Source organism: Gadus chalcogrammus, chromosome 18, assembly GCF_026213295.1.
Source record: "Gadus chalcogrammus isolate NIFS_2021 chromosome 18, NIFS_Gcha_1.0, whole genome shotgun sequence".
NCBI lineage: Eukaryota > Metazoa > Chordata > Actinopteri > Gadiformes > Gadidae > Gadus > Gadus chalcogrammus.
In genome coordinates, this window is record NC_079429.1 from 9,101,510 (window position 1) to 9,114,815 (window position 13,306).

General features: G+C 46.1%; 1 protein-coding gene across 3 annotated transcripts in view; it reads right to left on the reverse strand.

The window, feature by feature from the left end:
• pax2b (paired box 2b) overlaps positions 1-12,971 on the reverse strand; it is a 28,287-nt gene extending 15,316 nt beyond the window's left edge. For 2 of the 3 annotated variants that reach the window (XM_056577124.1, XM_056577125.1), the window contains exons 1-5: positions 12,914-12,956; positions 11,449-11,614; positions 10,625-10,822; positions 6,128-6,207; positions 5,515-5,634 (exon numbers count right to left, since the gene is read on the reverse strand). In XM_056577124.1, the coding sequence (XP_056433099.1) occupies positions 5,515-5,634; positions 6,128-6,207; positions 10,625-10,822; positions 11,449-11,614; positions 12,914-12,956 (607 nt within the window). Of the gene's footprint in view, positions 1-5,514; positions 5,635-6,127; positions 6,208-10,624; positions 10,823-11,448; positions 11,627-12,913 lie in introns of all 3 variants that reach the window. The other variant, XM_056577126.1, reaches the window with a different exon arrangement.
• Positions 12,972-13,306: the final 335 nt, after the last annotated feature.

Sequence of the window (13,306 nt, forward strand, 5' to 3'; positions counted from 1 at the left end):
GATTAAGGAGACTGCTCCCAGCTGTTCCGTTTGTTCACTGGAAGGTCTATATATCTATGTTTTAATCCCCTATTATTATTATTATTATTATCATATATTGCGCTCATGAAATTCGCGCCACTGTCCATATTGCGCTGATGAAGGACCCGTGACATTTAGAACCTTACTGTCGACATTTAATCGCGCTCGGTGGACTGACGTGAATCTATTTTATGCATCCCTAATGTGCTTTAGCATATTCAATTACACCGCGAGTACAAAAGGAAAAGGCGCGCGCACAGCTAATCTGCCGCTCTACTTACTATGTAAGCGTCGCTATTCTGACCGCTCGAATCCCTCTTGATCCCTCCCTTTAATTCCTCCCCTTTAATTGCCCCATCGTGCAACAGTAGTAAGTTATCTCTGACCTTCCGGGAGCGGCCCCGGTGTTTGTGTTGTTTTGAGCAGTTTATCGGGGGGAGGGGGAGGGGGTAGGCTCCGCTCAGGTTATTGATCATCGCGGCTGACTGGAGCGTATTGGTCTTGACGTGGGACTGTATTAACACCTGGTTAATGAGGGAGCCGGCTTTGGCGCATCAAGATAACCGGCCGTCTCTCTGTGGGTTTGGCACCCGGGGGTCACGACCCCCAGCAGGGGGTTAGGGGGACAGGGGGACGATCAAAGGTTTGATTACCAAAAATCACCCCAATCGGCGGAGATCTGAAGACAGAACGAGAGATGGTCGCTGACGTGGAAGGAAAAATATCGGATCGGAGGTCTGGGAGACGCATCGGAACGCACTCCTTGAATACCGATGATCACATACGAACACCCTGTGATTGTTTACACAGAATTACATTGGGCAAATTAAATGCTCTGATTCATCTGAGGCGCAGGGGGCTGGGCTGACACCTGAGGGTCGTTAAAAGGATCCTCTCACCTGAATGGGCTTATCCCGGCCTTTCAATAACATGTCAACATACATTCACTCCTTTCCCTCGGATATACCCTCATGCCCTTTCGTCGAAACACAAACTCTGCACCGTGCTACAGTTAGTCCGTTCCATATGTGTGTTGCCAAATTAAATCAGGGAACACTCATTTGCTTTTCGAACTGAGAAGGACTCAGATGGGTTTCTTCGCTCCAATCAGGATCTACGTAAAGCAAACCCAAGTCCTGCTGGTTCAATGTTACAAGCTGCTGTAAACTCTCTCGACTCCTCCGACACAAGAATAAGTTCCCGGGGAAAGAGATCTGTAATTACAGGCAAAGTGTTTGCGTGTGGGGGGGGGGGTGGTGGGAATTGCGATCAGTACGTAATAAATGGCGCAATCGCACAACAAACTGTAGGCCGTTAATTTCCTGTGCTGTGTTTTTCCGGGGCTTCTCGAGAAGTCTTTATTAATCTAATTTAGCGCCGCGACGGGTCGCGTCGCCACGTCTGACATCAGGTTGGGAAGGGGAACTCCCTGCTTTCCCTCTCCCTCCTGCCCCGACAGATGCCGGGACACCGGGGGTAAGGCGAGGAGTCTGCGTTTCCCCATCACTCATCTCGGTGCTCGCTGTTCCCTGCTCACACAGACACGCTCGGAGAGGGAGGTATAATTAATTCAACAGCTACTGGAGCAGAGCACCGCATCCATCCTGTCACTGCTACTGGCTTGAATTTCTTTTACTTGTTTGTGTGGTTTTTGCAGGAATATGTGATGATCGCCGTATCGAGGCAGCACCCTCTCGCTCATGAATCAAAAAGAAGGGAAGGGCGACTGGATACTTTTGAAACTCTTTTTTTAAGAATTTTAAAATCGATCCAGCCACCCACTAAGAGGTGGTGGTGGTGGGGGTGGGGGATGTTCACACCAAAAAGATGTGGGATACAACTTTGAAAGACGGAGCATGCTAACATAACCTAATATCAAGGACCAGCAATAACAAGGACGAGGGGCCTAGGCCGGACCCTAGTGAGCAGCGACTGGTGGTGGATGGAGGGCTGGCCGACAGCAGGATGGATGGTCAGGTCAGAGGTGGGCTGGGTGGTGGTGAAGGCGCGGTGGGCTGGAGCGGGGTGGAGCGGGGTAGAGTGGGGTGGGGTGGAGTGTGTGTGTGGGTGTGTGTGGGTGTGTGGGTGGGTAGGGGGGGTGTATGGGGGTGGGGGGGGGGGGGGGGGGGGGCTGTACTTGGATGTTCATCTGTGAGGTAATAGCTTTTCCCCGCAGAATTGCAAATTCTCATACATATGTCACTTCACGGGACAGCCATGGTCACAGAAGCAAGAGAGAGAGAGAGAGACACACACACACACACACACACACACACACACACACACACACACACACACACACACACACACACACACACACACACACACACACACACACACACACACACACTCTACGCCCCACCAACTCCTCCATCAGCGACGGCCGCTGCCAAGTGTAACATGCTACTTTTAATTTGCGACAACACGTGCAATAGCAGATTAATTGGTCCTATGACACCTGTGTCCCCGAAGCGGCTCTGGAGGAGACCTGGGTGTACACAGCGAGTGTCACACCACATTATCTGTACACCCCCCTCCTGTAATGCTGGGGACTTTTCCCTTTAAGGGCAACGCAGACTTGGGGAAACTTAGGATGGCTGTCACCTCCCCCCACCCCCCTCCCCCTACACTGGGCAGAATGCCACGGCACTGCCCTAAAACAAATACTCGGGGGCCGGTGATGTGCTCCCGCACACCCCATACCACCACCGCCCCCACCCACACACTCCTCAACCCTCCTCTCCATTCTATTTTCCCCGACTCCATTTTTGCTCCTGTTTTCAGCCGCTGATAATGACTGCCTGTGCCATAATCATCATGAGGCTTACCAAGTTAAATAGGGCTCAGGCATTCAATCGCTACCGTGTATTTGTGTGTTTTTGCGCTTATGCGTGTATGCGCATGTGTGTGTGCGTGCATGTGTGTGTGCGGTGGGGATAAATTGAATGCAAGCATTAACTGGAATATACACTGCCTTACAATGCGCTGCCTTACACTGCCTACTGGGCCAGGCAGAAAACAATACAGTGTTATGATTGGCAAACATGCTGCAGTCTGCGTAGAGCAAACCTCAGAGGGATTTGAGTATTCAAAAGGATGAGGCGTGCAATGGACGGATGCAAATAATGATCCTCGCTAAGAACTAATGATAGACAATAGGCAAACTGATCGTAGCGGATGATCTCGATTGATAAAATAGAAGAGTAGTGTAGGGTTGAAGGAACGCATGCGTATGTGCAGAGGGGATATTCTGAGACATCCCTGCACATCATTCAGTGCGGACAGAGAGACATTCTGTCCGGGGTTGGGTTAGGTGCGCTTTAAAACAGTAGACAGCAAGACGACAATGCTATCTGGAGGGTACCGTAGTATGTAATATACTATTCTTACAAACTGTGGCCCCGGGCAAGACATTGTTTTTGAAGCACTGTTTTGATGATACATGAGCATGTGTGTGTGTGTATGCATGTGCGTGTGGGTGTGGGTGTTTGTGTGTGTGCGTGGGAGTGTGTGTGTATGTGTGTGTGTGTGTGTGTGTGTGTGTGTGTGTGTGTGTGTATGTTTGTGTGTGGGGGTGTGTGTGCATGTGTGTGTTTGTGTGTTTGTGTGTAGAGGCATGGGGTTTATGTTTGGGAAAGATAGAGTGTCCCTGACACTGTGTTTCTAGGTGGGCTCCGACTGGCTACAGAGGCAGTGAGAGTATATAAGAACCACACACCGCCGCCCCCAACCCGGTCCCTACCCTCCTACACTGCAATGACGCATACACACACCGCTGCAACGCATACACGCACAATGCCCTCGCACACACACATCATTTGTGTACATGCATGTATGTTTGGGCACACGCCCACACACACACACACACACATAAACATAAGCGCACACACACTCACGCACAATGCAACAAACAGACGTGTATGCAAATGTTTCCGCATGAAGACACTCACATGTATGTTTACACACACATGCGCACACACATGAACACAAACATCCCCCCTACACACACACACACACACGCACACGCACGCGCACACAGCCACACACACACGCACTTCTTCCCTTCCATCGCAACACTGGCCGAGGTCCTAAATCACAGAAATGGCAGCACATCAGGGGGATGACTTGAGTCTGAACAGCCGTAGAAACATGGGGGCTGTCATCTTCACACACACACACACACACACTCACACTCACACTCACGGCACACACACCTCACTCCTCCCCGCCTGCCCTTTAATACCTCTTTGCCCTTCAGTAGCAATCTGCATAGAAATGTGTGCATTCTATCACTGGGTGACTAGACATTACACGCAGGCTAATACGCCACGTCCTCTGCAAAGACTGTAAATGAACTCTCGGAGACACCAGACGTTTGCAGCCCGTTGCCCTCACAATGGCATCTCTTATAGGAGGGGGAGGAGGAGGAGTAGGAGGAGGAGGAGGTGGTGGTGGTGGCGTGGGGGGTGGGGGATCGAAGCGGGTGAGAGAGGGAAGGAGGGACTTGATTATGTCATTTGCCATGTCCACGTCATGCTGTTTTTTTTATATCTTTGCCAGGAAATCTACCTCTGACAGGTCATTAGTCATCCCGCGCTCCTTCCCTTCCCGCCTCCTCTCCCCCCCCGCCTCACCCACCCCCCCCCTCTCAACACATAAAACATCGATTCCACTCAATATCCTGCAAAAACCCCTACGCCTCGCTCAAATGCCAGAACAAAGAAAAACGCTATGTAAACCGCCGCGTGCTCTGATTAGCTTCCCCGGTCCGAAACACTGCAGAAATAAATCTACTGTCTCCTCCCGCCCCCCCCTTGTTTGATATACTGTTTATATACACACCCCCCTTTTGGGAGCCACATCAACACCCCCCCCCCCCACCCACTCACCCGTACGGCGGAATGCGTCTTTAATTCTTTAATTCTCCGGGTAGCGACTGCATCTGCTTAGCTATTCTCATCAGGCTGCTTATGTGGTGACATTAAGCAAGCCCACTGCTTACAGAGCCAATAATCTATATCGCCTCAGGCACTACTCTCGCCACTAACCTACGACTCCGGCAGCAGCAGCAGCACTAGCAGCGTCAAGTGGAGACAGTTTTGTTGAAAAGCTCTTTCCCGGGGAGATGGTTGCCTCTGCCCTGACCTAGGTGGCTGGCTACATCATCTTGACATGTAATTATCTGAGGCCTCTTAATCACGCCCATAAAGATTAATCGCAGGAGACAACAGTGGAGGCTGTGTCTTCAAATCAGGCAGGCATCCTTGTCAGATTGACACACTTGCAACTTTGCACATTTTTATATAATGCTTTTGCTTGTTGGAGATGTGTGTTGGTAAGAGCCTATTTAAAGACACAGGCCTCCTTTACAGAACTGCTGTCACAATGATGCTAGCCTCTTCACAATATGTAATGCATTGTGCTTGTTGCCTTTGTAACATTAAGATGAAATGAAGTCAAAAAGAAAAATTTCCTTACAGAATTCTCTCTCACCTTCGTCTCTTTTCCTCTTCTCGCCGTTTGATCGTGGAATTCCCAGAATGCCGTTGATGGAGTACGAGCCGACCGGGTCGTTGGAGGCGGTAGTTACCGGTGGAGACACTGTGCTTGGTACTGAGGCAGATGAAACACACATGAAGCTATCGTTAGGGCTCAAGCTTATAGCTAAATGTGGCGCGCATACGGCTCCATCGCAGGCCACGTTGCAGAGTACATTGCAGGGTGCGTTGCAGGCTACGTGGCAGGCTACATTGTTGGCTACTTTGCAGGCTACATTGTAGGCTACGTTGCAGGCTACGTTGCAGGTTACGTTGCAGGCTAAATTGTTGGCTACTTTGCAGGCTACATTGTAGGCTACGTTGCAGGCTACGTTGCAGGTTTCGTTGCAGGCTACATAGCAGGCTACGTTGCAGGTTTCGTTGCAGGCTACATAGCAGGCTACGTTGCAGGTTGCATCACAGGCTGCGTTGTAGGATACGCTGCAGGCTATAAGGTAGGCTACGATGCAGGCTACATTGTAGGCAACATTGCGTTGCATTGAAGAGCAACGGCTTGCTCTATGCGGGTTGTTGTTAGAATGGCCTTTAAATGGAGTGAGGCGCTTTACCGATGGTGTGGCCCGGCGTTGAGAGCGATGTTCCATCAGGAGACGGATGGAAGGGCTGCTGGACTTTTGTTCTGATAATCCTGCAGGACAAAGACAAACGGCAAACGTTGTTTTAGTCCTATGACAACCATACAAAAAGGTTGCAATTCCTTGCAATTCCTGTTTGCATTTCCTGGTTCCACGTTTGCAATTCCTTACCATTCCTTCAAGAAATCTGTAAAATGTTCTGTCCGACCTTTAGCATAGATTGAAGTACATTTCCTCAAAGATGATGATTTCACATTCTACTCAATGGTCAGAGTGTTGTTTATTTTTATATCGGTTCAAGGTGAAGTATAGAGAAAAGTCTCTATTGCGCTTTTGGTCCGGGTGATCTTGCAAACAAAGCATGAAATCACATCAATTCACCTCAATGATTAGCTTCACTGCCTCTACCTGGACCCCGCTAATCAGCTCCCTCTCTCTCTTCATTCCCCTCCTTAACTTACTCTCTCCCCTTCCCTACCACTCTCTCACACTCTCCATTCTCCTTCTTCCCTACCTCTCTCTCCCCTTCTTTCTCTCTCCCATTCTCTCCCTCTCTCTCCCTTTTCAATCTCTCTTGTCATCTACCCCATCTTTCCATTTCCTCCTCTCCCTCTATCTTCCTTCTCCTTCTATCCTTCTCTCTCCTCCCTTCTCTCTCTCTGCATTTCCTCCTTCTCTCCCTCCATGAGACTCTCCCTTTCCTTCTCTCCCACTTTCTCCCTTCTCCTCTCCCGCACTATAGATAGGCAGAGGATGTGGGTGGGAGGAGGGGGGGGAGGGCAGGGGAGCATCACAGACCACTATCCCTGCACATGGCTCCCCAGATCACACATCTCTGTAAACTGACGCAACCCCCCCCCCCCACCACACACACAACCATCCCCACCCATCCCCACCCCCAGGTGCCAATGTGCGGATGAGGGTGTATCGATCGGCGCTAGGGGAGGAAAAAGTTGGGGATTAGTCACACGGGCAAACAGATGCAAATAGAAAGCTATAAATTACATGTGACAGGAAAGCAATAGTTCCTTATTGCCTTGCACAAGCTTACGCCAGCATTAGATTCCTTTAATCTGAATGGCACTTGGAGAGAGAGAGAGAGAGAGAGAGAGAGAGAGAGAGAGAGAGAGAGAGAGAGAGAGAGAGAGAGAGAGAGAGAGAGAGAGAGAGAGAGAGAGAGAGAGAGAGAGAGAGAGAGAGAGAGAGAGAGAGAGAGAGAGAGAGAGAGAGAGAGCTGTCACAATAATTTGTGAAACTTTCAAACTGTTCATCCTGTATTAGGCAGGGTTTGGATGGTGCTGGGCGGGGAAGGTTTTGGGGAGGGGTTCTAGAGAGAGAATGGCTGAATGGTCGCTTTGCTTTTACCTCTGGCCATTATACTCCTATCCGTTTATACTTGGTTCCTCCGTTTTCAACACATCAACATGATGAATGATTTTTTTGCTATTTTCTGGCATCAATTATCAAAATAATTCATTATTAAAGGACTCATCATAACAAAATGATCCTTTGTCTGCGAACCTCTGCGTTCCTGTTTTGGGGTTTGTGTTCCTATTAAAACGTTGTGGTGTTTATCAGGGCCGCATCAGACCATCTAGATATTGATATTGGTGTAATGGGGGGGGGGGGGGGGGGGGGGGGGCTGGAGGGAAGGTATACAACACTGTCAAAACCCTCCTGGGGGGCCGAACAGCTACACCACAACAGAAACAACAATATTCTTTCCAAGGACAATGTTGATGATTTACATTTGTACGCAACAGGCTTTCGACCCCTAAAACCCAAACTGTTCCTGATATTGAATAAGCGTTTCGGAAAAATGCATTAATGACAAACCCCCCAGAAACATCAAAACGGCTTCACCCATGAATCAATACTATATCAAACTTTAGCATCTAAAAGCTTTTTATTTTATTTTGTAAATCGACCCTTTCATGTAGCATTTCACAATCATATGAATAGATTAAATTATTCTTTAATTTCTTAAGGAATACACAGAGACGGCGGGACGAGTGGCTGCTCACTACAGCAGCAGCACTAGTAGTATCACTGTGGCGTTTTCATCGTGCACACGGCTGACGAAGGAGTGTTTAAATAGAACATCCTCCATTGTCCACTCTGCCGCCTTGAGGTCACACCGGCTGCCACGGCGACTGGTGCCCCCCCCCCTCCCTCTCCCCGGTCATACCCACTCATCTGGAAAGGCTTGCCTCCCCTCCTTTTATTTATATATTTTTTATATAAATTGTCTTTTACTGGGGGAATACCCGCCCACACACACACACACACACACACACACACACACACACACACACACACACACACACACACACACACACAGACACAGACACAGACACACACGCGCACGTATGCACGCATGCACGATCGCACACACACAGTCACACCTCGCCTCGCGTCTATGTTACCCCACCAGACATGAAACCCACTGGACTGTGGAGTGAATGCCATGTTGTTGTTACATAGTTATTAATTAAGTTGTTGTTGTTGCTGTGAACCAAAAAAGAAACAACCTGGAGGATTCTAACAGGTTATTTCATGAATATTACTTAATATGAGTGGATTGAATGACCAGCAGTGAGACATGTCTAATGCTGAAATAATAGTATGCATTTCATATGTTTCAATGGAGCTTAATTTTCTTTGTGTAAGACATGCATTAATGTATGGATCCCAATATGCTATGTGATTGTGTGTGTGTGTGTGTGTGTGTGTGTGTGTGTGTGTGTGTGTGTGTGTGTGTGTGTGTGTGTGTGTGTGTGTGTTGTTTTTAGTGCCGGTTTGTGTGTGTGTGTGTGTGTGTGTGTTAGTGTGTACGTGTCAGTCCGGCATTTAATCTTTACAATTTTCCAAAATGGTTTCTGAATGAAAAATACATTATGCAGGAATAATGATTCAAAGTAATTCTCATATTTTCTTAATAGAATTACATTTCTTTGTAGTCACAATTTAATTTTCTACATAAATAAAGACACATAAGTGCCCTCAGTCAAACACACTGATCTTTAATTAGAATTGAAAAACTTCATAGGAGCCTTTGAATGATATTAATGTACATTCTGAATTTATCACATACATGTGTCTGAGCTCCCCTAAATGGGCCTTTTTAAGCGACCACGAACCATGAAATGAATTTTCTTCAGCCTTTCTCTATTTAAAAGATGTCTTGTGCGAGGCTGTCCGCGCTCTCACATCAACTCATTAAAACGTAATGCTGATGCTGGCTCTATGGAACACTGCCTCTTAACCAAAGTTCACCGCGCGAGATCTCTGGCGGGGGGAGGGGTGGAGGGGGGGGTGGGTGGGCGGGGGGAAGCGGGAGGGGCCAAGTTCAGAGGGGTGGTGGGGGGAGTAGGGGGTGGCTGCTGGGGTCGGTCGGTTGTTCGCCCTCTGATTTTATACAGTCTGGCTTTAGCACTCTTCCCGGATCATATTGGGTTGGACTATTAGGAATTAGTACTAATGGGGGAGATGTTTGGTGTTTTTTTTCAGCGGGTAAGATATGTGGTCTCGAGCCTGACCCAGGCCTATGGGGTCCCAAGTTCATATTGTCTTTATTTTAAACGTAAACTTCAATCATTAATAGCAAATGTGCTGGGATACACTACAAAGCCTCATCTAGGGTTATGCCAAATGTAAATGTAAAAAAAAACAATAGTAACAATGAATAAACAATGCAGCCAGCAATATCTTAATTAAATTAAAATCAATAACCTTTGCAAAAAAATAACAAAACGTTGGCACACGGTTAAAAAAACTAGGTTATAGCTAAGTAGACCATTATTGGTGCTGGTGTAGAATTAAAAGGTTGATTTGTGAAAGAAACAAACACTTGAATTAATTGCATATCAAGGTAACATTAAACCGTTTTCGGGTTAGTGCCAACAAAAAAAAGAGAACTTGCTTCGCCACACACACATTAGATGTGCAAAACCAAATTGCCCTGTTTTATAGTATCACGGGATATGGTCACCAAATATTGATGGATTTTCATCCAGACAGATTCCCTCAGTCTGGATGAAGTGCTGATTGTTGAGGGAGCCTGGTGTGGAAGATTGAAATACCCCTCTGAGACCACTATCGCGAGAAGTTGGTCAAACAATACGCTGCTTTATTTTGCACTTTCCTCGAGACCTTTCTACATTTGTGCAGCCATAATTCCGGTTATTTTGTTTTAGCTACACGACCCAACATGGAACAATCACAGGCCTGCTCTAAGCCCTATAGGCTTAGTTCTAGTTAGTTCTAGTTATTTTTTAGGATAAAACGGTTAGGAGACTAAGCATATAGGCCTATATATTTATTGCAGGCATATATGCCTATACAAGACCAAAACAAAATCGAAAAATATTTCTGCAATAGGCCTACCCTTTTTACCATCCAAAATAAGAATAAAGCTTTCATTCTCCAATCCCCCCGGCTGATGAATACAGTTGATTAAATGGTTATTACCTGTTTATGGACGACACGCTCGGGACGGTGTCGTTGTCACAGATGCCCTCTGCTAAGAGTCTGTCTCTTATCTCCCACGCAAACATGGTGGGGTTCTGTCTTTTGTAGTCGGCTATTTTATCCACAACCTTTGGCGTGGCCACTTTGGGCTTCGACCCCCCGATCACTCCTGGTTTTATGCTGCCAGTCTCGTAATATCTGGAAATAATAATACAATTATTAAAATAAATAAAAAATAAAAGCCACAAAATGATTAGATAGAAAATGTTATGATAAGTAAAATTACCCAAGTCTAAAGGAAATAATGTAGAATTGTAATGATGTAGATTTTAATCACGCCATTCTTTGTATTTGTTCCATTAATATTGGCCTATGACGACCATGATCCGGAACCCTGCCTGAGTCATACCTTCCAGCCTTCAAATGGTTTCCAAATAGGCTGCATTATCCACCGATATTCCTAAATCGGCCTATTATATATATATGTAGGACACCGCGAACAATTAGGCCTACAAGTCCCCTTAATTTAAATTATTCGGAGGAACACATGCTCATTAAATGAACAACACCAGAATATACTTCCCTAGCTTATCATTTTAAATTACAGTTCTTGATGATATTCGAGATACTCTTTTGGCAGCAATGTATGCAACTCAAAACATTTCCCCAACAACGGTCCTTTTCTCTCATTAAAAAAAATGACAGTTCGAGCAATCGCCCCATACGTATTGCATATTCTACAAGCCTGCATCCAATCGAATTGGACACCGTGGGGTTTCAAAGGGGGATGCATTGCGACTGGCATCCCAGTTCCACTCTCTTACCTGCCCAGTATCTTGCTGACACAACCGTGGCTGACCCGCAGCTGTCTGGAGATGTCGCAGGGACGCACACCTTGGTGGGCCAGCTCCACGATCCTCTGCCTCACCACGTCTGGCAGGGGTCTTCCGTTCACAAACACCCCGCCCAGCTGGTTCACCCCCCCGTGCCCTACGTGGGACACAACAGCACCAAAAAAAGACACCAGAACCTAACATTACGCAAAGCTTGTGTTTACGCGTGGAGCGAACATTTATCTCGACGAGATCCACTTGGTGGTTCGTTTTAGTTTGGGTTCAATGTTTCATTTCATGGACAGGATTACTGCTCTCTTCACAGTTTCCGTGCCCGGGTTTGTGTGCGCCAGGCCTCGCTATGTTTCTAGAAATTAATATTCAAACGCGGTAAGAAACAAAACCAAAAGGTCTACTTATAATGGTAAAGCAATGCATTGCACAGTCTTACACGTTAATATATATAGGCTATATTATCTTTGACTATTAATGCTTTAATAGACTTGATATATAATCCAGGCCTAATATTGTGTTTTTTAAGTAGGCTATATTCATTATACTGGCGCATAAAAATCAAGAGTCAAATTTTCCTGACTGAGATTAGGCCATATTATTATTATAAATAACGACCTCACGTCTCTCAGCTTACCTTCTTATTGAAAACATAGAGGTTACATTATCTTAGCACGTCCACGGCTCATGTGGGCTACTCAATTGCAAGCTCTTTCATTTTCCTTGGAGGCTAAATAATTAAATGAGCTTTGATTTCTCATATTACATATTATATGGTAAACGAAGAAGCTATGAATTATTTAAAGAGTCACTAAATTACTAGTGAACAAAATACAGTCCACTTCTGGCAGGTGTATTTAGTTAGAGGAGCCACGTGTGTAGGCTACCTATTATTAGAATAATGAATAATAAATGTAGGACTGGTATCATAATATTAAGCTACTAATGCTTGATGCCTTTTTGACATTAGTTAAATGTAAGTTACTTTTATTACTATTTATTTTATTTTATTAAAGAAAATCCCAGTAAGGGGAACACAACGTTGCCTGGTCTAATTGCTTTAAACTCTAAGCATATTCGTTTGTTTGTTTGTTTGTTTGTTTACCCTAGTTTGCTGTAAGTTTGCATCTGTTAAATCTCTGCCTTTTACGGTCGATTAACTAATTCCTTGAAGGCAGCAGAATTGCAATTACTGAAATAGCCAAATCAAATGAGTGATGGCTAGTATGATTTCCAGATCATACTCACTCCTCCATTCCCACATCTCTAATGCTTACGTTTTGAAGCTGAGTTCAGTTAGACTCCTATCAAAGTAAACATGTATACATACATTAATAAAAAAAAGAAGCCTCTTTCCCATCAAAGGCCTTCGATCATGCAGAATCTTCTCTATTCTCCTCCGCATGCAAACAGCACCATCTCAGATCAGGTCATTTCTACTTACAGTGCATCGCAGAGAAGGGGTCTCCTTTGCAGTGAATATCCATTGGATAGCAAAGAAAGGACAGATAATCAACTGAATTCGCCGTTTCGACTTAGTAACGAAGATAAAAGTGCTACGAAAAAAAACAACGACTCGAGTATCAGCCTTCTCGATCGCGGGGTCTTCGATCGATCGGAGGCAACTTCTTCCTGAAAAAGTTGCCTTTATCTCAACAGTCCGTTCCGGGGAGGTGGTCTCGACAGGTGCACTTCATGACCGAGTACGCTGTTCCTGTTTATATTTCTAGGATTGTTTTTCGTTGCAAAGCCCTCAAGGCGGAAGGTGATCTCAGTATACAACGATTCAAGAAAGACCACGTTAGGAAATGTTCATCTCCACTCTCCGCAGCTCGCT